Source organism: Scleropages formosus, chromosome 7 (genome assembly GCF_900964775.1).
Source record: "Scleropages formosus chromosome 7, fSclFor1.1, whole genome shotgun sequence".
Lineage (NCBI taxonomy): Eukaryota > Metazoa > Chordata > Actinopteri > Osteoglossiformes > Osteoglossidae > Scleropages > Scleropages formosus.
In genome coordinates this window covers 21,945,739-21,971,716 of record NC_041812.1, presented here as the reverse complement: position 1 = coordinate 21,971,716, position 25,978 = coordinate 21,945,739, and the positions used below count along the sequence as shown (strand labels likewise).

At 40.1% G+C, this 25,978-nt stretch overlaps 1 protein-coding gene across 1 annotated transcript in view; it reads left to right on the top strand.

Moving 5' to 3' along the window:
• Positions 1-685: 685 nt before the first annotated feature.
• LOC108926262 (cadherin-8-like) overlaps positions 686-25,978 on the top strand; it is a 62,803-nt gene continuing 37,510 nt past the window's right edge. Inside the window, 1 exon segment of the mRNA XM_018738850.2 lies at positions 686-940. Within this exon segment, the coding sequence (XP_018594366.2) occupies positions 686-940 (255 nt within the window).

The window sequence follows — 25,978 nt, the reverse complement described above, 5'->3', positions numbered from 1 at the left end:
GAGAGAAAAGGACAATCATTACTGTGATTAAACATCATGAAGAATCCATTTACCTTGATCCTCATCTCTTATAATTATTAGTATTAATACCATATTTTATTAGAATTTTACATCAAGATGTATCAATCAAAATCAATCAATACCACAAACAATTTTATACATGCTGAGTATTAAATATGTCAGTGCTCTCTTCAGGATTTCCCTTGTAGAAGCATAAATGTTTCCAATCAATAGGAATCTGAATTACATGGCTAATTTACTACATCTCTCTGCCGACAAGGAATTTTTGTACAGTTAGATTTTTTTCTTCTTTCCTTGGAGTAACTTGACCTCTGATTACTTAATAGTTCTATGCTTTCTACAACACCTTGGTTTGTTTGACAAGGTTGTAGTCATGAGAACCTGTGTTTGTGTGAACATCAATGTTTGGCATCTCCTGATGGTCACTAATCTGTTTTTTTGGTACCATCTAGGGTTCAGCTATGGGAGGACCACCAAATGGAAAGTCTTCTGAGGAACCCACTATGTTACCGCTTGCTTCTGAAACAGACCATGCCTTAAGAGTTATTATTATGTCACCATGAAATCAAAGGCTGAGGCCTGAGGTGAAAAGGAATAAACCACACTCCACCCTGGGTGTCTCTTTCTCTCTTTTTCTCTGACTGACAACTTCCAACTGAAAATAATGCCGAGACGTGGAGAGGAGAGGCTGGGAGACATGTGGACATCAATACTGCTTGTGTGGATTACATGCGTTCCCAACGCTTCCACTGCCCTCTTTGTTGGCCATTCCAATGGTTCGAGAGATGGGTCCACCGCGGGCCTGCATGGGCCCGGTGAAGGACAAAGGATTCTGAGCCGTGCCAAGAGGGGATGGGTTTGGAATCAAATGTTTGTGCTCGAGGAGTTTTCTGGCCCCGATCCAATTTTAGTTGGCAGGGTGAGTATTCCAGCATTCCAATTGTCAGTGGGATATTAAGCTTGCTTATCATGTGGAAACATTAATTCGGCAAAGTTTTTTTTTTTGTTTTTTTTTTTTTTTTGCTTTTCCAGTGACAGAAATGGGATTAGGATCTGCTAAGACCTTGGGTTGTACAAAAGTGGGCTACCAAATGGAGCAGCAATTCCAGTTTAGCAGTATAGCACACCCAAATTCCTGCTGAGCTGCTATTTTTCAACATGCCAGAATGTTACTGCATGAAATACTTGCCAAATGCAGACCTGAATTTGCCTAATTTGTCAAACATTTCAATAAAATTGTTGAAATTGCTTGCAGTATAGGGGGAAGCATGTTGTGATATTCAGACAATGACTGCATTCTTGCAGGGAGGAGGTCATTTTTGTTGTCCAAAAGACAGCCAAAACAGCAGCTCTTGATGAATGACCATGTAGGACTTCAGGTTTCTCAATTTGGTGGAAACTGAACCCAGAGCTCATTTCTAAAGTGTCACTGGGGATGTGAATCCCTCTGAAACACTCTCAGTATTAGTCCACTTTTGCTCCTTTTCCAAAATTCAAGTTCATCATGCCTGAAAATGACATATAAAGAAAAAAAAAATCCTGTCTTTACCAGTGTAGTGTGACCATTTGATCTATGATCTACAGAAACTTCTATAAAAGCAGTTTGTCAAAATAGTGCATCTTATAGTTCTGTAGAACACACTCCATAGTTTCATTATCACTCACACTTGCAGATGTCCTTGAGTCAAATGAATTCCACTACAGTAAACTCAGTGTCATTTGATTTGTCATTTTAACTTCCCTTCTCTCTTAATTGTGCTTGAGTTGGTAGTCCTGTTCGGTTGTGTATCTTTATGTTTATTGTGTAAACTCACTCCTTGCTTTACAAACCTTATTTGGAAATTTGGAAATCTATTCATTAGACAAAAATTGAAATGACAACCATCACAATAATTTATTTTAGAAAAATTATAATTTGTTCAAAGCAGGACCAACATACACCAAAATTTCAAGCAAAAACCCAAATACACACACACACACACACACACACACACACACACACATTTTCAGAACCGCTCGTCCCATACGGGGTCACGGGGAACCGGAGCCAACCCGGTAACACAGGGCGTAAGGCCGGAGGGGGAGGGGACGCACCCAGGACAGGACGCCAGTTCGTCGCAAGGCACCCCAAGCGGGACTCGAACCCCAGACCCACCGGAGAGCAGGACTGTAGTCCAACCCACTGCGCCACGCCCCCCAAAACCCAAATACAGCAAGGAATATTATCTTCCTTAATAGAGAATACAGTTACCAAAAAAAAAAAATAAGTTAATTGTATAGGTACAGAAAACTGAGTGGCAAGAAGGGTACTAGTGTAGCAAACAATTTGGATTAGTTAGTTTTTAACATCAAACACACAGCACAAGACATCACCTTGAAGGAACCAATAAACTAATACTGCCTTTGTTCCCAAAATGTACAGCAAGAGAGATATAAACTTTGGACTGCTGCGTGCCAACTCAAAATGGGTCATTGAACAAAAATGTTAGCTGAATATCACCCTGAATGCCAGTGATAGTGTTCAGATCTACAAAATATTGATAAAAAAACCAGACTTAAAGGCATAACTTCAATATCACTGGAAAAGCAGAGCTCCTCAATTACAATGGTCTCATGTAAATTAGTAGTGTATTTGTTGTTTTCTGTCATAAAACAGTTTATACAGCTCAGTTCAGTCACCTGCTAATCCTCAGAGGTAATGATTTACATATCTTACAACATCTGCAAAATATCTGCAGGAAAGGTAATCTAAAGCCTAGCAGGTGGTTAACTGAACTGTAGGAGGTGCTAATACTCAAAAAGTTGAGGGACCTGGATCAATTTAAAGCACAGTGGAGCTGTGCCAGGTTTGTTCCATATTGGTCAAAATCAAAGCAGCTCTAGAGCTGCACAGACCATCTAATAGCTGAGCCGTGGTGCTCGGACTGCCTCCAGGACAGCTGCCTTGTTACGCATGTTATGTGGAAATGAACAGCTTCTGAGTCTGTGATGACATAGAGCATTGAGTGCCTTTCTTTAAATATGTTGTTGCTTGGTCGGAGTTACAGACCGCGGGTGTGTTTGGCTTGCTTAAGTGGGACAGCAATAATTGAGTTCCACTTCCTTTTTTCCAATGAGGATAAATAATAGCTTGCACGGTACAGATAAGTTCCGTGTTGCAATGAGATAGCATGCTGGTTGAGATTGAAAGCATCCAAACCCCAGTAAAATCTCAGAAAGGGCCGTTTCAGCTTTTTATTGCCCTTAATTAGAAGAAAAAAAAAAAAAACACGTAGAGAAAGGAAGTGTGATTAAAATAGGTTATACATTCCATGTTTGTTGGCCTTCTGGTTCCTCGTTGATTATTGGGGATCCTCGGGCAAAGATTAGACTCATTCCATCTATTACATTTTATTGCTCAGTCTTCTGATGTTTAATTATACATACACCTCCTGTCTTGTCAGTTAGTGGGCTCCCCTGATTTCCGACAGAGCCCATTAGCATATATGTAAAACTGCACTGTGGCGGGGGTTGGGGGAGTGGTGATGGCAACAGTGTGTGACAGTGTTCCTCTTGTCGTAATTCGCAGCCTCAGATTTTGACTGGGGGAGTCTGACTCCAGCAACAGAGCATCCTTCGCAGTAGAGGGCACACCTGAAAAACAGGCAGAGACAAGAACATCTCAGCTGAAAATGCAGCTTTTTCTCACTCTCATTATTCAAAGGATTTTCAATTATTTGCAGTAAACAAAGTCAACATTAATGCACCACAGTGCATTATTTATTTGATCTGCAAAAATCTTTATCAAGGGCCATATCTTCTATACCCTGTGGGAGCTCTGAGGCATACAATAGAAATATAGTTTAAGTGAAAGATAAACATGATTCTTTCAGACAGAGCAGACTTATTAGTCGCTGATGTGGCACTGCAGTGCTGGCCTGAGATGCAGCTGGTTGTCAAACACAGTCAGTACATTGCAGGAACAAGTCTCAGGGGTATGGATCAGTGCTGCTGTCCGTTAAGTGTGCTTATGCAAGTATGTACACCTTTACTCACGTACCTAAAAATAGCCTCTTTAGTAACGATTCACGTGCAACTGTACTTATAATTACAGAACATGATTTTTCACATACTATACAGAGAGAAAACTAAATAAATGCAGCGCATTTAGGGCAGCACCTTATTTTACATGAATTTAATTTCCAAGTTTTCACTTGGACACTCTGAAGAGAAGCAGCCTTGAATTTTGAGCATGGTGAAAAAATGCATTTGAATTTCAACCAAATAGATGGTAAATTAACCATTTTGAAATGTCTTTTGCAATTTTACAATGTGTGTGTGTGTGTGTGTGTGTGTTTTACAAAGAAGCATAGTCATATCTTTTTCATATCTAATGCTCTGAACAGTCCAACCTTTTGCACTTGCTTAGCATGTGGGTAGCAGTTTCTAATGTTATTCAACTTTAAGCTTCTACTGTGAACTACTGTTTACAAAAAAAAAAAAAAAAAGTATATTGGTGCTCTGCAGTGGGTGGATTAAATATTAAGAACAGCAATATATAGTGTATAGTGTAATAACAATCTAATATGGATAAAGGACCCCTTTTTCTTTTAGAATAACTTCTTGGAATCCTGTCACACAGATTAAGAAGAAGGAAATCCTCCAGCTCTTTGAAAGAAGGAAAGTTTTGGAAATCTGCTCTGCATTTGTGCCCTAGAAGATCCCATTAATGTACTTAGTTTTTTGTTATTTCTTTATTTTTTTTTTATAGGCCATAGAAGATTTTAAAATTCACCACGGTATTTGCAAAACCCGTGATGAATCACTTTAGATGGGAAATCTATTGGAAAATCATGAGTGAACAGTGCAGCAAACAATTTTCTCACCTAATATAGATTTAAATTCTTTTCTCATAATACAAATGTATTGCAATCATCAATCCTAGAAAAATTTAATACGTGACTCAACTGAACATATTATGTTTCCCCCTAGTCAGATATCCAAGTTATTGCGTATTAATCCAGCTTATATATTTCATTTTAACATCTTTCTCGATTGGTACATTGTTTGTACTTTGTAACAGAAGTTTCAGCTCTTTTGCGATTTCAAGCAATTGCTTTGCATTTTTAACAACTGTCCAGATGTTGAATTTCAGTTGATCCTGTTTAGTAGGCTTTGACTTGTAACCACTGTTTGGTTTTTCCTATGAAAGTTTACGTGACAGCAGCCTGGACTGGACTCAGTAGTCTTTACTCTGAAACTCTTTGGCTGGGTATCAGGGAGAAGGGGATCAACACTCTCGGTCTCTCGTCCCTTTCTGTCTCTTGCTCTTGGGCGAGTCCTTTCTCTGTATCAGTCCAGGTGATTACTAGCAACTAATATTTGTTTTCTATGTGTATCCAGTGCATTCAGAAAGTATTCAGACCCCTTCACTTTTTTAAACATTTTCTTAAGTTGCAGCCTTTTGCTAAAGTTGTTTAATTTCATTTTACCCTCTTCAATCTACATTCAACAGAGAGACAAAGACATTAACAAAGAGAAAACACACACACACATTTTCTGAAACGCTTGTCCCATTTGGGGTCGCGGGGAGCCAGAGCCTAACCTGGCAACACAGGGCGGAAGGCTGGAGGGGGAGGGGACACACCCAGGACGGGACGCCAGTCCGTCGCAAGGCACCCCAAGCGGGACTCGAACCCCAGACCCACTGGAGAACAGGACCCGGTCCAACCCACTGCACCACTGCGCCCCCCAAGAGAAAATACATTTCTGCAAATTTATTTAAAAAACAGAAATATTACACTGAGAAAAGTATTCAGACCCTTTACTTGGTACTTAGCTGAATCACCTTTGGCAGCAATTACAGCCTTGAGTCTTCTCGGGTATAATGCGACAAGCTTTGCACACCTGGATTTGGGGATTTTCTGCTGTTCTTCTCTGCAGATCCTTTCAAGCTCTGTCAGGTTGGATAGGGACTGTCGGTGGGCAGCTAGTTTCAGGTCTTTCCAGAGATGTTCAATTTGGTTCAAGTCTGAGCTCTCGCTGGACCACTCAAGATCATTCACAGAGTTTTCCAAGAGGACAATGACCCTAACCACAAAGCAAAGACAATACAGGAATTGCTTAGTGACATTTCCGTGAATGGTCTTGAGTGGTCCAGCTCGATCCTGGATTTGAACCCAATCGCACTTTCTGAATGCACCGTATGTTCAGCTGGCAAAGTTACCAACATTGTAAGTTGTTATTTTTTCAGTGACCGGTGCCCTAGTACTTCAGAGACTTCCTATTCCACCTCTGTAAAGCTGTATTAGTTTAGAAACTCACATATTTATCTTATTAGTGCCAGTGCTCTTACAGATGACACGTATTAGTAATTTAGCAATAGGTACTTCATAAGGCGGGGGCATGGTGGTGCAGTGGGCTTGACTGGGTCCCCCTCTCTTGTGGGTCTGGGGTTCAAGTCCTGCTTGGGGCGCCCTGGGGCGGACTGGCATCCCGCTCTAAGTGTGTCCCCTCCAGCCTTGTGCTTTACGTTGCCAGGTTAGGCTCCGGTTCACTGCAACCCTGCTTAGGACAACTTTTTTGGGACTGTGTGTGTGTGTGTGTGTGTGAATTTGATAATGATGGCTCCCCTGTACAGATGCCTTCATAATTGTCATTTAATTACTGGAAAATCTGAGACATTTGTCTTCTGGCACTTTCAACATTTCTTCACCCTGTGTAACTTCCAACTATTTTAACAGGTAATACAGCAGTGAAACCAAAGTCTCCTTGTCTTGACTGGCTTATTGTCTGAAATCAGGGCTTTTAACAAATATATGTTTTCCAAAGAATGATGTCAGGAATTCATAACTGAATAGAGGATTAAGACACTCAAGCATTAATGACAGTGTAATATTGTCATTATTAGTAACACGGAGAAAATTATTTAACTACTAATTTATCATTTACGGAAAGGAGAAAACTGAATGGAAAGGTAAAATGTATTTTTGAGTTTTCTATGGTAAGACACACAATGCAGTATCGGGGTGGAGCATAGCACAGGGCCAGCAGATTGCATAGATGCTTTGCATCATATTTGCACAATTTCTTTTTTTTTTCTTTTTTTTTTTTTTTTTGTGGGGAAGATTGAGGAAAACTTCAGCAGATAATCTTTTTTTCTTTTCCAACCCATGTGTATCCTTACAGAGGTATAAATAACTTTTTCCCCATGCCTGGCTATTAATTTTGCATATATTGAAGCTGAAACTGGTTGCCTGTTTTCTTGTGAAAACCCTTCCCAAGGCTTCCACTTTTGTGCTGCAGCAGCACACTGTAAAATTGTCTCCAAAAATGTTTCAATAAATCATGCTGAGTTAGAGCTTGTGAACTGTGGCACTGATTTTGTGTGCATCTATTTGTGTGTTGAAGGGGAATGCTAGGAATATTTTGAAACAAAATTTAATGTTGACAGTTATCCTAATTATTGTTTATTGTCCTCAAATGAAAATGCGTAGAAGAGACATTTGTAGTGCACTTTTCCACAAAATGAGGTTCATTGTTGAATACATAATATCCATATTTATATAGAACTGTCATCATTGTCTCATAGAAGTCAAGGTAGATTGTCAGGATTCTATGTCAGCACTGAGGTTTCAGAGCCTACAGGGTCCATGTTTATCTGTAACCAGTACAAACCAATGGTGTCCAAACTTTTCATAGCATAATCAGCACAAGAATACAGCAAATGAAACATTTTGGAGGAGTTTCATATGATGAAGTCATAAAATATTTGCTGAAATGTAAATGTGCAAATACAGCATAACTGTCATTTCCTGGAGTGCAGAAAGCCTTAGGCCTATTTCCAGCTGCACTCTCACTGAAGGCATTCCATGAGGTTCTAAAGTAATACTCCTTATTGTTCTTCAGGATAAAGAACTTCACCTCGATATTCTTGATTTCCTGCTCCTTCCTAGTAATGATCACCCCATTTTATTTTTAGTTCCAATAATCTATGGAGTTAATTGCCAAAATATAATTAATTTTTTTTTCATATACACATTTTTTGTCAGTTCAAAAGTAATGTATGAAATACTGCTTATGTGGAGCAGTGTGAAAAGTAATAATGCATCACTCACACTACTTCAAAACATGAATATGGATAGAGAATGTTGCATTTTTCACATAAAATTTTAAAGTGGGGGGTACAGTGAGTAGTGCTGCTGTCTCACAGCACCTGGATGGTGTGAGAGAATGTGGGTTTGATCCCCACTCAGTCTGTGTGAAGTTTGCATGCTCTCCCTGTGTCTCTGTGGGTTTCGTCTCACAGTCCAAAGACATGCTGTTCAGGTTCAGGTCACCTTCGTGAATGAGGTGTATGGGCTAGTAACACTACATAGTATCTATTATAAGTTGCTTTGGAGAAAAGCATCTGTGAAGTGAATAAATGTAAATTATATTCTACTTTTATGTATTTAATAATGTTTTTGCTCATTGCTGTAAACAGTAAACAAACAAAAAGTCCTTTTTTAAAACAAGCATCAGCTTACTGCAAATAGTGACCACTGTAGACCAACAGTGTACTCTAAAATGGAATACTGTATCATAATGATATGTTGTTTAATAGTTTAGTAATTGGGTGTTGCAGCAAGTAGTGCTGCCACCTCATAACACCTGGGCTGTTTGGAATTAAATTCAAATCCGGCTCGGTATGTGGGGTTTTCATGTTCTCCAAATGTCTGCGTAGGTTTCTTCCTGCTACTCTGGTTTCCTCCCACAGTCTAAAGACATGTAGTTCAATAAACTGCCCATAGTGTATGAAAAGGTGAATGATTCCAAGATAGGTCCTGCTCTGCCACGACCCGGATCAGGGCAAGTGATATTTCCAGATCCATTATGTAGGAACATTTCTCACTGTGAATAATTGAAACAAAGTAAACTTTAGTTTCTGTCTAAATTATTTGAATACATTGAACAAGAGGGGGTGTGGTGGCAGAGCGGGCTTGGCTGAGTCCCGCTGGCATCCTGTCCTGGGTGTGCTCCCTCTCCCTCCAGCCTTGCGCCCTGTGTTGCCAGGTTAGGCTCTGGCTCGCCGCGACCCTGCTTGGGACAAGCGGTTTCTGACAGAGTGTGTGTGTGTGTGTGTGTGTGTGTACATTGAACAAATGTGCAATCTGAGCACCACAAAGACAGCTGAGAAGAAGCTGACAACCTGGATAAAGTCACTGTGGTGCACAGCTGCAAGTGCATGGCTGTCTGCTGCCCTTTGATCATTTTATACAAAAGCATAGATGTGTCAGCTTCTAGTGCCCTCATCCCCTCAGACCAAAATGAACCAGGAGTGGCATGACTGCAGGGTGTATTGATGCAGGAACTATGTGGCAAAACACTCATCACCGTGCCCATCCAGAGGTAAGACCAGTTAATTGGGCCCAAGATATGTTCTAGGCAGTGTATATAGATAGTCTATCAAAAAAGTACATTATGGAAAGTTCAGATATAGGAAAAATATCTTTAAAAAGTAAATTGTTCAGATATATAGGTAGGAAAAACTATTTTAGTTTGCTTTTTTTGCACATTATATACTGTGAGACAAGACCTGCAACAGGTATTTAATTTTCTAATAATAGACTTGGAGATCTCATCCTTGAATCCCATCTCCTGCTGTAGTACCTTTGATCAAAGTACTTTCCCTGAATCTATCTATCTATCTATCTATCTATCTATCTATCTATCTATCTAATCTACCTTTGCTTCGACAAAAGTTAAAATTGCATTCCTGTAATACGGAGAAAGCTAAAGTCTCAAAGCAAAGAGCAGCTGGAGATTTGGCATGGGGTTGAAGCAGTAGTGCAGCTGAAGTGTGTCCTATGTGTATTCCTTTTGCTTCCTCTCTTTGAGGTGATGATGCAGTCAGGCTTTAGCTCCAGCATTACTTCCCCTTCTCCATTCATTGTTCTTCTCAGAAACCTGACAGCAGCCTGCAATCTATGTGCAAACCTTCAGTGGTCACATAGCTCTGTCCTTCAGAGTGGAGACTTCAACATTTGCAAAAAAAGAAAAAAAAAAAAAACATGGGTTACATGGTACAAACTGGCCATGAAGCATTCCCAGTATGAAAAAAAAAAAAATTAAAGAAAACTGCAATGACTCAAAATATTAATTAAACCTAATTTCACTTAAAAGATCGCAGACCACATGCCATATCTGCAACGTCACAGTCAAACAGTCCAGAGTTCCCTTGTTCAAATTTAACAAGCAGCTGAACAGGAACAAAAATGAATACAACCACTGGGCTATTTCTAAGCCTTTTCTTTAAATGTTACAGTAACTCTTGAATCGCATATTTTCAGATACAGCAAGTGTAGCTGAATTTTGATGTATGAAGGTAAAAAATCCAAATTTAACATTTTACTTTATGGTAAATCTTACTACAGATATCCATTTGTTGCATTAAGCACTGCGCAAATGTGTCTTTCTATAAATTGTGCCTTTTGTTTGATGTCTACATGGAAAAATACGAAAAAATAAAGCCGTTATAAGTGAACTATGAAAACCTTTCATCATTAAGCACCATTCTCAAAATGTGACCAAATCAATGTTCTGTATGAATGCCGAAGGGCATCACATTGAAGTATAAAAAGAGTGAAAACACAGCTCACATCTATGTAAAACTTACATTCTCTAATCATCTGTATTAATTCAGCATAATGGTTACAATCTTAGAGAGTAGCCACTCAGTCCAGCTACCTCTCTCACAGATGTGAGGTGTTTTTACTTTATTTTTTGCAGTGATGGATCCTCATGTGTACATTGCAGATTATAGGCTCATAAAAATATTTATAGTAAATTATTTGTCCTTCTGATTTATGGGTCTGTGAAAAGATATTGTCTTCTTTTTTGAATGTTTTGGGTGTGATGTATTCTCAGGTCACAGTGTCACAGGCCAACCTTGGGGGGGAAAAGAAAAAAAAAAAAACAGGTCAAGGCTGCAAAACATTCACACGCAACAAAATCTAAATTATTCATCTGCCTCAGCTATCTACGCTTTTTCATTCATCACTGCTTTTATTTCTGGTGTAAGTAGTGGCGTGGGTGAAGGACGCAGGTTTGAGTTCCACCTCCAGCTGTAGTACCCTTGAGCAAGGTACTTATCCTAAATTGCTGCAGTGAAATTACCCAGCTGTATAAATGGGTAAATAACTGTAAGTAGCTTAACACTGAAAGTTGCCAAAAAGTGTGATCTAAATAAAAGTAAACTGTAGAATAAGTGCCTTTAAATCTTAAGCTAAGTCGTTTTTGCATCCTTGACTCTTGTTACGTTAAGCCAGGGTCTAATTGCTAATATAAAGCCAAAGAAATTGGCTGACCACTTATTGTATATACATAATGAAAACCACCTGTAAAACAAGCATGGCAGGAACCAATCACAGCTCCCAGGTTGATTGGTAATAAAAAAAGAACAGCAGTCGTGTCTACCAACTCAACGCTATACAGAGCTTCAGCAAACAATGACCTTAATCAGTTTTCATAAGCTAATAAAATGGATGAATAATGAAATGAATGAAAGGCAAGGTTTCCATGGAGAATCAAAGAAGGAGTGTTCTTTGTGTCAGTGTGCCGCTGTGCGTCCAGGAACAGGGTTGGACAGTGACCTTTATCAGAAGTGTGCTCATTCTGAGTAACCACCCTGCTGCAATAATAAGGAAATAACTTTTTTCTTTTCATCTCACACGTACACGGACACACACATATCGACTCATTGCTTAGATCACATGTTACATGTGTGCCCCTCTTATTCATTAAAGCACTTCCTACCTCACATTGAGAAGTTGCATTACTGCCAGCAACAACAACAGGGGTTACTTGCTCCTACACTATAAGTTAATCAGGCTCTACAGGCTAACAGTGAACTCAATGCACAAGAATTATAAATGCTTTTTATAGAAAATCTCATTTTTAAAGGCTGTATGCAGTTTATTGGTCTTCCTTACTTGTTCTTTGTGTGTATCAGTGACTGTCCATTACTGTAGGATAATGTATCAGTGGACTGGGCTGGCACTTGGGTTTTTGGCACCCTTAGGCAAGAATCAATGAAGCACCCCTTATACTTCCATCTCTAAATTAGTAGAGGTACCCACACACACACACACACACACACCACACACACACACACACACACACAACACACACACACACACACACAACACCACACACACTATCCACAACCGCTTGTCCTGAGCAGGGTCGCGCCAAACCGGAGCCTAACCCGGTAACAGAAGGCACAAGGCTGGACTGGCAGGGGACACAACCCGGACAGGATGCCAGTCCACCGCAAGGCACCCCAAGCAGGACTCTATACACACTGCTTTATTTATTATACCTATAATTCAGCATATGCAAAGCATCTTTTCTGACAACAGCACCACCCATCAAAGCACCTCCAACTTCTAACTTGTTTCATTCTTTGGTTGTTAATTTCCACTAGTGTTTTTCTCCATATATCATCATAATTAATATGATCAAATGCACAATGGTGCACTCATGGATTTTTTCCAAAATTTACAGTATACCCCATTCTCATGGAGACATTTTCCTCCATGCAGTTTGAAATGACACCTGTTTGTTTATGACTCAGTGGTTTATATTTAAGAGGGAGGGGGAGAACAAGGATGATTTCCTAATATGGAACAATTTTTATGTAAATCATTTCAGTTTCATTGTCACTGAGACACCTGGAATTTAATGCACTGTTGGATGTTCTGATGCCACATAAGAGGAATTACTATACATATGTCATTCAAAGCAGCTCCATACTGATTTCTCTATCTGAAGGTGGTTTGTCACCACATGGTGTAATGTGCAAGTTGTCTTCTTGGGATGATAGTGACAGGAGACACATCCAATCTGCCTGGAGTATGAAATCCAGGTTACATGTCTGGAAGATTCAACTGATTTATAAAGCAGCCGTGAAAGAGTGGGGTTTTTGGAGAGATGCACTGATAACGCTGCCAAAAGGATCAGTGTGGTCTAGTTCATTGAACAGGAAAAAAAAAGTGGCAGCGTCATATCTTTTCTCTGTCTACTACTGTGTGATCTCCTATATTACTAAAACCAGCTGTCTAATGTTAGTGTGAATGAAAGTATGATGGAGCAAAGAATGTAGTGAAGTGTTCAGTGGATGAATGGGAGCAGCATCTAAATTCAAAGAATCACACTCTTCAAAAGGCCTCCCTTAATAACTTGGTCAGCTGTAGAACATTTTGGTTAAGTTTCAAAAATAAAATTGTCCCAGAAAGTATTATATACCTTCTTCCAAATATCTAGAACAGGCAAAGTATTTGTCTGTTGACAAAACCATACAGAAGAAGTTGTGTCACAGCATTCAGATTGCAATATAATGAAGACTGATATCAATGTGTAAACTGAGATCCTAAGTGCTCCTAAGGAAAACAGTTAATATTAATGCACAGGTGGTTTGGGCAATATGAATGCAATTCAAAGGACATAACACATCATCGTAAGATGTGCCTGTAATATTGACTAAGAGCATGCATAGTCACTCATAGCAGGAAGCTAAGCTGTACAACTGTAAAGAATGCTTTACTCTTGACTGAACATGAATTTACTGTATTCATTATAAGACTTATTGATTCTGGAAAGACATATGCCCTTTAACTCTGTTCCATGATACTGTTCTAATTTTGCCAACACTAGCAACTGATTGAACAACTTTGCAGGAATCTTCACTGTGTAAATAAAAACATGTATATATTGATCCACATAAAATGAAGAATTAGTTAACTTTCCATTTTGAACAGCATCAAAACATGTCAAAATGTAATATATTGACATCCACTTGTTGAATTTATATTTTATAATATTTCTTTTTCGCTGCATCACCCACGTTTTTGTGCTAAAACAGAGTATGATGATTAATGATTGTGATCATGATCATGACAAAGAGATAAGTAAATTTAAGATTTGATATCATGAAGAAAGAAGATGATTGCCACCTTATCTAAGCAAACTCGTGTAGAAGTTGCAGACTATATATAGAATATTATCACTGGATTTAGATGATTTGAACAAATAAGAACTGAAGGCATTAATATGTGCCACAATGAAGTGCTGAAGATCCTTGTGTCTGAATTGACCTTGGATGCTCCCTTTTTAAGTTGCATCTAAAGTCAATAAGCAATTAAAATTGTTCATACAATTCTTTTGTTGTGACCTTACCAGTATAATGGCTTTTTGTAATTATCACATTTATAATCCACTATCACTTGCTTTTATCCCAACAGTTTCTGTGTGAGAAAATTAATGGGAAAAATTTTCTTTGTGCATGAACTGTATCTATCCCCCATGTAATATTTCTGGGCCCAGAAGTGTGGTGGTAAAATGCAACTGCATTTTAGGAGTAATAGGATCTCTCAGACAAATCTGTTCCCAGCTCATGGGCACCACACAATTACATTTCAAAAACACAACTCGAGAATTTGTTGGTATTTCCTTAGAAACTTTCTTTCTTCAGCTTCTCTGTCAATTGTGTGGTGTTGCATTAGAGCAGTTACATGGGGGTTAATGTGCCAAAGTCCAGCGAGCAATACAAACAGGCTCCGCCGCATGCTACCCATCTGCCACCATCACAGCACAACATTTTGACAAAAACAGCGAGCACATAAGAATTAAAGTAAAAGAGCACAACGAGTGAAATATGTGTTTCAGTCTGTATACTTACATCTCCCCAATGAACTGGATTTAAAGCATATTAGCTTCTGTTTTTCTTTCCCACAGCCTCCATCAAAATGGAAATCAAAAACCAATTGTTCACTGCTAGTCCTTTCATATATAATGACACACAATATGGATAATGAAAAAGTCAAGTAAAGACAGGAAAATCCAATTGTAACATTTAATATACAATTTGATTCCTGCTATGAAACTAGAAATAAATCTGAAAACAACCACGGGTTCAGTAAACCAAATGAACGTAGTAAAGATGCATTTCATAGTTGCAGAAATTTTATGTATGTATGTATTTCCGCTCATGATTCCAAGCCAATGAGACACCCTGTACCTACTGTATAATAATAATAATAATAATAATAATAATAATAATAATAATAATAATAAGTACATTGCAGTCTATATATAGACAGCCATACACTGCAATGTAGTTCTTCTTATTATTATCATTATTATTATTATTACACTTTAATGTACTTACAAATAAGTACATCAGTAAGGTAAGCTTTCTAAGAATCCCATTTAAAATGAACACTGAAGAAAACGATGATGAGGAGGAGGAGTAAAAGTAAACCCAACATTTTTTTAAATTTCCATATAACCATTAGCATGTGTCAGTGCACCACACAGTAGAACTAGCAATTCAAGCAACAAGTGGAAAGATTCCAGTTAGATTCCCTCAGCTGACAGACTTTCGCATCACCCTGACGGAAACCATGCCGAAGCTGAAGTTGATTCCGACAGAGCTGTGCTCTATTAGGATACCAGATGAACACACACTATAAATGGCAACGCTGATGTGTTGTCATTGTGCCGCTGTGTTGTCACTAGCTCGGCATGATAGAATTTTATTTACAGTCTGAAAAGAGGGAATGAAGAGACACAGTCCCTTAAGGTACAGAGTTGCGTGCAAATTGAAGGCAAACTTTGATTTGTACGCAACAGGGTTGTCAAAACTTGAATATTACTGGCAGCATATTTTTATGTTTCACACCATTCTGTTTGTAGACAGTTGTCTTGGGGAATGGCCTTTTTTCCTTCCCCGATTTTGAAAAAAGGGCGAATATGAAGCACAATACCATGCACTGTGCTGTTACACTCTGTGATTCTTTTGGGGTATTGTATGCATTGTTTAATTTTACATAAGCAGGCATAGTATGCAGGATTGTTTTTGCAAACATTTTAGAATTTTTGGAAAAATGTACGTGCTATTTATTAACAATGGTTAAAAAAAGTTAATCTGACATGTTGAACAACAACTTTATTATTATTATTATTATTATTATTATTATTATGTACATGGGCAGTATGGTGGCGCAATGGGCAGTCCTGATGCCTCACAGCTCGTGCGTTCTTTGGACATAGATTCAAATCCAGGTCAAATTGTATGGAGTTTATGTGTTTTTTCTGTGTTTGCATGTGTTTCCTCCGACTCTGCGAAGACGTTTCACATTTGGGTGAGTTTAGCTACTCTAAATTAACTGTAGTATGTGTGAGTGTGAAGGGGGGAGTGCGGTGGCGGAGTGGACTTGGCCGGGACCTGCTGTGTGGCGGGTTCGGGGTTGAAGCTCTGCCTTGGGTGCCCTGCAGCAGACTGGCGTCGCACCCAGGGCATGCCCGAGTGGTATGCACCCCCCCCCCCAACCTCTCCGTGACCCCTGCTCAGGACAAGTGGATGTATACATTCTGTATACGTATGTGTGCAGCTACCCTACAATGGGCTGGTGTTCTGTTCAGACTCATTGTACCCATTAAACACAGGAAAGCGCATGGACCACTCTGTCCTGGAGAAGTGGTTATAGAAAGTGAGTGAGTGTGAATCTCAAAATCACACATAAACAAGTTCCATTTGTTGTGCTTTTTACAAAAATTGAAGAGACTTTACATTTCCTACACAGACAGCTCATTTCAGCAATAATGTTGTGTTTTTTTGTTTCGTATTTGTCTCAAATGAGTCACTAAAGGACTTGGTTAGTACCCAGGAGCAAGTTAAAAAAAAATCTATAATGATGTTTGCAGTCTCAGACAAGTTGAACTGTGATGGATCTAATGAAAAGTAGCATGGTGTGATGTCTCCACGGTGAAAAAAGGTCTAAAAAGCCTAAGCAATTATTATTTCTTTCTTTTTTAATGAATGAGACAAACACAGAAAAAAATCAGTTTCACATTGGATCAATGAGAACAAACAGAATCTCATATTTGTATGCAAGACAAACTTGTGTTTCCCTTCCCAAACAATCAGAGTATTGGGTTAAACAGGGAAGCCTGAGAGAAAGAATCGACTCAGGTCTTTGCTTCTCCCAAAACATTGATGCCATAACCTGATCCAATAGTAAACTGCTGTACAATGTTTGCAGAATCCACCTGCACTTCACACCACAATCTACACACCTTCTGGTTCAGGTCATAATAATATTCATCTTGGACTACTGCCTCAACCCCCGTCCGTCAGAACAGCTGAATCCAGTCTAGCATTTTAAAGGTTCTCAAGTCTTGGCTCGTTCAATTTGTAAATCACTTCTATTGGTAGCTACTTGAGTGATCTGTGGAAGGAAATTCTATGAAACAAATAAAGTGTGTTTAATATTATGTACTTTTATCTAAGCCCTTGTCGTGGAATCTACTATTATTATTAAAAGTATAACAATTAATTAGTATACTCTGAGTGGAATGTTGGTTTAGAGTTAATACAATTTTTTAGCTTTTGTGCAGAGCATATACACTGACTGACAGACAGACAAACCTTGAGGGATATAAATGAGTCGCTGAACAAGTTGAGATTTATGACTGTTTCCTTTCCTACTGTGACCTCTTTACACTGCCTGGGAACAAAAAGAAGGTCTACATCCATCTCCAAGTTCAGAGTGAGAAGAACACGGTGCTTGTTTGTTCCTAAATTAGCCCACTTTATAACACATAAAACACTGTACATTTTTCTTTTTCTCTGTACATCACAAGGTATTCCTCATTGGGAAATGAAAAAAAAAAGAAGAAGAAAAAAAAATATATATATAAGTTTTTAAAAATATATATGAGCATCAGTCACAGAATCATGAACATTATATGAAAAAAATTCCCCACTCACCCCCTTTTTTGCAGGCGGTCTTACTCCTTCAAACTTGGGTCCTCTACCAGAGGCCTGGGAGCTTGAGGGTTCTGCGCAGTATCTTAGCTGTTCCTAGGACCGCGCTCTTCTGGACAGAGATCTCGGATGTTGTTCCCGGGATCTGCTGGAGCCACTCTCCCAACTTAGGGGTCACAGCCCCAAGTGTTCCGATTACCACGGGGACCACTGTCGCCTTCACCTTCCACATCTTTTCTAGCTCCTCTCTCAGTCCTTGGTATTTCTCAAGCTTCTCATGTTCTTTCTTTCTGATGTTGCCATCGCTTGGGATGGCGACATCTATCACTACGGCTTTCTTCCTCCGTTTGTCCACCACTACTGTCCGGTTGGTTAGCCATTACCAGTTTGTCAGTCTGGATCTGGAAGTCCCACAGGATCTTAGCTTGGTCATTCTCGACCACCCTTGGGGGTGTATCCCACTTTGATCCTGGGACTTCCAGCCCATACTCGGCACAGATGTTCCTGTACACTATGCCAGCCACTTGGTTATGGCGTTCCATGTATGCCTTGCCTGCTAGCATCTTACACCCTGCTGTTATGTGCTGGATTGTCTCAGCGGCATCTTTGCACAGCCTGCATCTGGGGTCCTGCCTGGTGCGGTAGACCCCAGCCTCTATTGATCTTGTACTTAGAGCTTGTTCCTGTGCTGCTATGATTAGTGCCTCTGTGCTGTCTTTCAGTCCAGCTTTGTCCAGCCACTGATATGATTTTTCGATATCAGCCACTTCTTCAATCTGCCGGTGGTACATACCGTGTAGGGGTTTGTCCTTCCATGATGGTTCCTGTTCTTCCTCGTTCTCGGGTTTCTGCTGCCTGAGGTATTCACTAAGCATCTCATCAGTCGGGGCCATCTTCCTGATGTAGTCAAGGATTTTTGTTGTTTCATCCTGGATAGTGGCTCTGACGCTCACTAGTCCTCGGTCTCCTTCTTTCCGCTTAGCGTACAGCTTCAGGGTGCTGGATTTGGGGTGAAACCCTCCATGCATTGTCAGGAGCTTCCTTGTCTTGATGTCAGTGTCTTCTATCTCCTCTTTTGGCCAGCTTATTATGCCAGCGGGGCATCTGATGACCGGCAGGGCGTAGGTGTTGATAGCCCGGACCTTGTTCTTCCCATTCAGCTGACTTCTCAGGACTTGCCTTACTCTCTGCAGGTATTTGGCGGTTGCTGCTTTCCTTGCGGCCTCTTCATGATTCCCATGCGCCTGCAGGATTCCAAGGTACTTGTAGCTGTCCTCAACATCTGCTATGTTGCCTTCTGGTAGTACAATCCCCTCAGTTCTGACTACCTTCCCTCTCTTGTTACCATCCGGCTACACTTATCCAGTCCGAATGACATTCTGATGTCATTGCTGTAGATCCTGGTGGTGTGGATCAGGGAATTGATGTCTCGTTCACTCTTGGCATACAGCTTGATGTCATCCATGTAGAGGAGGTGACTGATGTTTACTCCATTCCATAGTCGGTATCCGTAGCCAGTCTTGGTGATGATCTGGCTGAGGGGGTTCACGCTTATGCAGAACAGCAGTGGGGACAATGCATCTCCTTGGTAGATGCCACACTTGATGGTGACTTGCGCAATTTGCTTGGAGTTGGCCTCTAGTGTTGTTTTCCACTGCCCCATTGAGTTCCTGATGAAGGCTCTTAGTGTTCTGTTGATCTTGTATAGTTCTAAGCATTCCAGGATCCATGAGTGAGGCATCGAGTCATAGGCTTTCTTGTAGTCAATCCAGGCGGTGCACAGGTTGGTCTGTCTGGTCTTGCAGTCTCGAGTGACTGTTCTGTCTACCAGTAGCTGTTTTTGCTCCTCTAGTGTTTCTACCAATTCCTTTCTGGGCCCCGCTCATGTATTGAGCCATATGCCTGTTCATCTTAGCCGCTATGATACCTGAGAGCAGCTTCCATGTTGTGCAGAGGCAGGTTATCGGGCGATAGTTGGATGGAACTGCTCCTTTCTGGGGGTCCTTCAGGATCAGGACTGTCCGGCCTTCTGTTAACCATTCAGGGTGGGTCCCATCCATTAGCAGCTGGTTCATTTGTGTAGCCAGGCACTCATGGAGTGCAGTTAGCTTCTTTAGCCAGAAGGCGTGGATCATGTCAGGGCCTGGTGCTGTCCAGTTCTTCATACTTGAGACTCTTTCTTGGATGTCTGCCACTGTGATGGTTACTGGATCCTGTTCAGGGAGGTTGCTGTGGTCTGCTCTTTGATCCACTAGCCACTGGGCTTTGTCGTTATGTGATGCCTCCTTCTCCCATATGTTTTTCCAGTATTGCTCAGTCTCCAACCTTGGTGGGTCCACTCTCATGTTATTACCCTGGCACTGAGAGTACACTTTGGATGGTTCTGTGGAGAACATCTGGTTTATTCTTCTGCCCTCTCTCTCTTGTGTACCTCTTCAGGCGGTTAGCCAAGGCTGTGAGTCTTTGCTTGGCAGTTTCTAAGGCCTCAAGTATAGACAGCTTGCTGTACTTCTTAGGCAGGGTCTTTATCACGCTTTCTGCAGTTCCGATAGTTGGCTAACTTCCCTTCGTTCTGCCTTCATCTTGGCCTCTAGCCTTCTTTCCATGGAGGATACTGCTTCTTATGCTTGGTATTCATCTTGTACCCAAGCATCTCAAGGATCACTGTTGCTGTGTTGTACATCAGCTGGTTGATCTCAGTAATGGTCACAGTAGGGGATTGTTCACAGTGCTGCATTACATCTTCTAGTAGACTTTCAGTAGGTACTTCACTTGGTCTCGGTAATCGGCCACGGGGACTCCAGGTGTCCTTCTCCATGATCTTATCTCTTAGGTCAGCTGCTCTTGCATTCAGCTTACAGGGCTCATTGTTCTTGGGGCTTGGTACCCAATCTCAGAGTGTGGGAATAATGATATCTCCCCCCTGACCTGTCCTGGCTCCCCCTTGCCGTAACATTTGTGTTGTACCTCATCAATCTCTAGTTGTGATAGCAGTTGTTTCTTGCAGATGTTGTAACACTGAGCTACTAGTTGTTTAGGCTTTAGTCTTGATGTTGGGTTGAGAGGGAGGGACACCAGTCCATCGCATGATAGCTACACACAAATGCACTCACTGACTAACTGGGTAAATTCAAGTCACCAGTTCACCTGAATTGTATGCATTTGGACTTTGGAGGAACCTGGAGCACCTGAAAGAACCCATCAAACCAACATTGTTTCAAAACCATCAAAGTGCTTGAGGCAGTAGCACTGCTTGCCACACTACCATGCCACCCCATAAATATATATGTAAATTCCTTTGTCAGAAGCTCACATTTAACTTGCATCTATGAATCTTATGGGTACTGTTAGCAAGTAAATAGGAGTCAGCTGTACTCAGCTGGGAGAGGCTTACTGTTTACTATTACTTTTTTCAACAAGTTTTTAGAATGGTCTACTCAAGAAAATACTTTCCTTTTAAATGTGGAATTGAGGAACTTGAGTGTGATTAAAATGTTCTGAACATGATTGTATTATCAGCAAGGCTACTTCAATTAAGACAATCTTTCCATGACATGATATTGAATTCAGTTTGAATAACAGTGCAGCACCACAGTCACAATAGCTACATGATGGTTCCAACGAGGGGATATTTAATTTTATTCTTTTGATTTTCTTCATTCTTTAATTAAATCACATACCACAGAACAGACACAACACAGAATTCAAAATGTGCAGGCAAGATGTGCTGCATTTTATAATGTTGTCCCCAACTTCTGAAGGCTTTATGGATATTTACAAACTTCATGGATATTTTCAAAAATCAGATCACACTTTGTTTTGTTGCATTGCTGTTTTATCTGTATCACCCCTAAAAACTGATCAGTGTAGAAGAACACATGCATTTCTTAAAGCATTTTTAAGTAGTTTATCCACTGTGGCAATAATACTATGTTAAATATTCATAATATAAGTACATGTTCACTAAAACTGAAACATTGTTATGAATATGTTTTCTTCTATTCTTGGATACTGGGGATATTGTTTACTTATTTAGATGCTGCAAGTTCATTTTTTGTAACGATCCAAATAAATGCATCTGAGCTGTCATCTTACCAAAACATTGGAAGCATGCTACTAATTTGTTTAAAGGAGGAGAGTGAACGTGACAACAAAACAAATATGGATTATATTTCTAACCTGCACCATCTGGACATAAAAAGTACTAAATCATGACAAACCTAGTTTTAAACTGAAGTGATACATATTCCATCTGTGCTTCTAGAAAACCACACATTCTGATTCATTATGCCAGTTGTGTGAAAACTATTGTGCCTTTAATTACATTTTTTTTGGACCTCTTCTCCACACTATGTGATGAATGCATTGTGCCCATGGGCTGTCTAATCATGATGCTGATTAGGTTATAATATAACTTGCACAAGATTTGGAAAAAAAAAAAAAATCATTGAAATGAGTTGTTTCTTAATGAATGATTTTGAGATTGAAATTTTCTCAGTTTTGGGAATGTCTATGGTATCAAGGAAAACTGTTGAATATAAAAGCATAATCTATATACTTGTCATAGAAATGGAGACAGTATTCCTAAATTATAGTGCTTAACGAACATATAATTGCATATAAACATATAATCTTTTTAAGTATTTTACTCCTGTATGACATTTTCCCAAAACTATACTGTTTTTCTCTGCTCTGTAGAATGCCTGTAGAAAGTTTACTGTAGTTGATATTTACTGTTGGAAGCAACATCTGACAACAGTGACAGCTAAATATTAATAGTAACAATTTTACATAGCTTTGCAGAAAATAAAAACTGCTGAATGAATAAATATATACAGTACTGTTCAGCACTTCAATAAAGCTGTTTGTTCTCATACAATAATATGTAATATGATTACTCAGTTATAAATTCAAGATTTTTATGTATTTAGTTGTGTGGATCTATTTTTTTTTTTGCAGTGAAACGGTTTAAATTTGCTTTTCTTACACTTCCTTAAACCAATTACACACACACCACACACACACACACATTTTCTGAACCACTTATCCCATGCGGGGGTCGCGAGGAACCGGAGTCTAACCCGGCAACACAGGGCATAAGGCCATAGGGGGAGGGGACACACTCAGGACGGGACGCCAGTCCGTCGCAAGGCACCCCAAGCGGGACTCGAACCCCAGACCCCCGGAGAGCAGGACCCGGTCCAACCCACTGCGCCACCGTGCCCCTTAAACCAATTATTCTGATTAAATTTCTGAAATCTTTCTACGACTGCTTTTACCACATGTTCTGTACGCTATTGCTGTGATACCTGAGTCACTGTCCGTATAGATTGTATACAGAATATTTAAGAGTGCCCAGGCTTAATGTCCTGTGCTATGTGTCCTCTTTTGATGACATGACTCAGATTTCACATACTTGCTCCAGCTCATGCAGAAATAATATTTTTCTGGTTATAAATGTTTTGGTAAAACTCACTTCAGTGAGTTTTTGGCCAGTAGATGGGGCTGCCTTGTATTAAACACACTGTGGAAAAAAAAAAAAAAAAATCAAAAAAAGTATAGAGCCACAAACCCTTAGTTCTTAAAGAAAAGAAATGGTTCCACGTGTTTTTTTTTTTTTTTTTTTTTTTTCAAATAAATATTTAAGCATTTGGGGGCGCAGTGGCGCAGTGGGTTGGACCGGGTCCTGCTCTCCGGTGGGGCTGGGGTTCGAGTCCCGCTTGGGTGCCTTGCGACGGACTGGCATCCGTCGCAGGTGTGTCCCCGTCCCGGGTGTGTCCCCTCCCCCTCTGGTCTTACGCCCTGTGTTGCCGGGTAGGCTCCGGTTCCCCACAACCCTGTATGGGACAAGCGGTTCATAAAATGTGTGTGTGTGTATTTAAGCATTCACCACACAGAAAAAGAGGACATGCACACAACGGAATTAAGGGAACACCAGGTGCAAAATGAGCATCATTGCTGAAACTGTTGCTCTCGCAAATAAAAATAAAAGGAAAAGCCCAATAAACAGCTGGCATCCAATATTTTAGGTTGTTGAAATTTGTATTGATCCATCAAATATTATGGTAATTTAACATGGCACCGGGAGTACACACAGTGCAATTTGAAAGCACTATAACCACATTAACGGAGAAGTTCTAGAAATGACATAATGTATATGGTTGCAGAAGAGCATCTTGATGGATCTGTCACTAGATTTACAGTTCATACAATATTTATCTGCACTGTAATCAAATGCTTACTATACCAATATCTCATCTCGGCTTTCTTGATTCAATATGTGTGCAGATACAATTCAGCTCTGATTATTACTCTGGACTGCTCAACTCGTTGCCTGAAGAAAAATCTGCTGCGAATGATGATTCACTCCACAGAAAAATAAATGGATCTTCACGGCTCCGATTTCTTGCAGATTTATTTACTCTGAAGTGTGATTTTGAAGTTCATGGATGTCATTTTCCTCATTTTGCTTCAAGTTTGCTTTGCATCATTGCCATACAGAGTCAAATGTTTCTATATTGATGAAGGAGAAGAAACTGAGCAAAACTCTCAAAAACTCAATTGCTAGTTTCCCATCAGAGGTGGTGGGGCTCAGCAATTTACTATCCTTTACCAATTTAGGACCCATTTACAGCTGGATTCCAAGACTTTTTCATATAAAATAACGAGATCTAAAGAGCAGGAAATGCATACAAACAACGCTACAGTGCAATATGAATGTCGTGGGTTCTGTTAACTTTTCTGGCTGAAGGTGAGAAAGAGGAAGGGTTACAGAAATATTGAAAATAAGAGCATGTTCTTAGATTAACAGCCACATTTATATGCAAAACAACCCAGTATAGTACAAAACTAAAACTGTAACATTTGTTTTTCAGTATCTTCATTGCTTTCCTTTTATTTGTCTCAGTAAACTTATGACTTTACCAGTTTATGCAGCTTTGCATTTTATGTTATTGATTTAGCTGAGGCCTCTCAAGAAAGTGTCTTACAGTGCTAAGGTACTTGTACTGTTACATCCACTTATGCAAGTGGTATTTTTACTGCATCATTTCAGAGTAAGTTCCTTGATCAGGGCTATTACAGCAGGGTATCAATTCAAACATTGTTTTTTTCAAATCCAAAGGCACTGGCTCTAAACGCAATGTCACTAGCTGCCAGTTTTGACGCCATCAAACAGGCATAAGTACCTGGCTCAGCAGTACTACAGCAGGCCCCTTCAGGAATCTTGAACAAGGAAACTTCAAGTTAAAGCCTGACTTCTAAACACTATGCTCCCTACTGAAATGTCAGTTTGCTCTGTAATGGTATATAAACTTTTAAGTGCTCTGGTCCTTTCTAAGCCATGGTCTTCAGGGTTCAGAGGATGAAAAGGGTATATCCTTCTCACCAAAAGAGAAATTGCAGAACTGTTCTTCATTTATTTGCTTGGACAATGAACAAAATTATTCATTTCCCTTGCAGGCTGCAGAGAAGTCCTTGTAGCAGCAGCCCTTAGGCCGGAGGATGGAGCGGTCCTCATTAAGCACACACTGATTGCTCCTCTGGCTTCCATAAACTGACAGAGAATGACATATTGTTCCAGAGCGGACAATAAAGTCCCCCATCGCCACATTCTCCACCCCTTTGGGACTCTGAAACACTCCATTTTCCCTCTGCGATGAGATTGCAAACCAGGCAATTGTAATCGGCAATATGCAACGTGATTTAGGTCTTCTTTGGATTTAGAGGCTTGCTAATGAACTGATCCAGGTGGTAATTGGGTATTTTTATAGATAGCCTGGTCCCTGGTGGTAAATAACCCTGCTGGGCTGAACTGATTTTGTTAACAGGTAGGCCCGTGATGAGCTGGTGCCTGATTTACACCTGAAAGACCAGGTGAGGTGACTTGCATACCAAGCAGTTACGTAAGGGAAAGGCTGTAAAGAGCTGAGCAAAAGCCAGATAGATAGATAGATAGACAGACAGACAGACAGACTGACCGACCGAGGGTAGCCAACTCTCTATGCAGTGTTTGGCTACTTTCAAAAACAATCATGTGTATGTCTTTTAGGTCTAGGTTTAAGAAGGTCTGTGTATGTAGTCATATGTAAAGTGGTGGTCAGTTGCCATGAATGCCTCACCATACCTGATTTACATGCTGTTTGTCATAACGGTGAAATCATTTGCTAA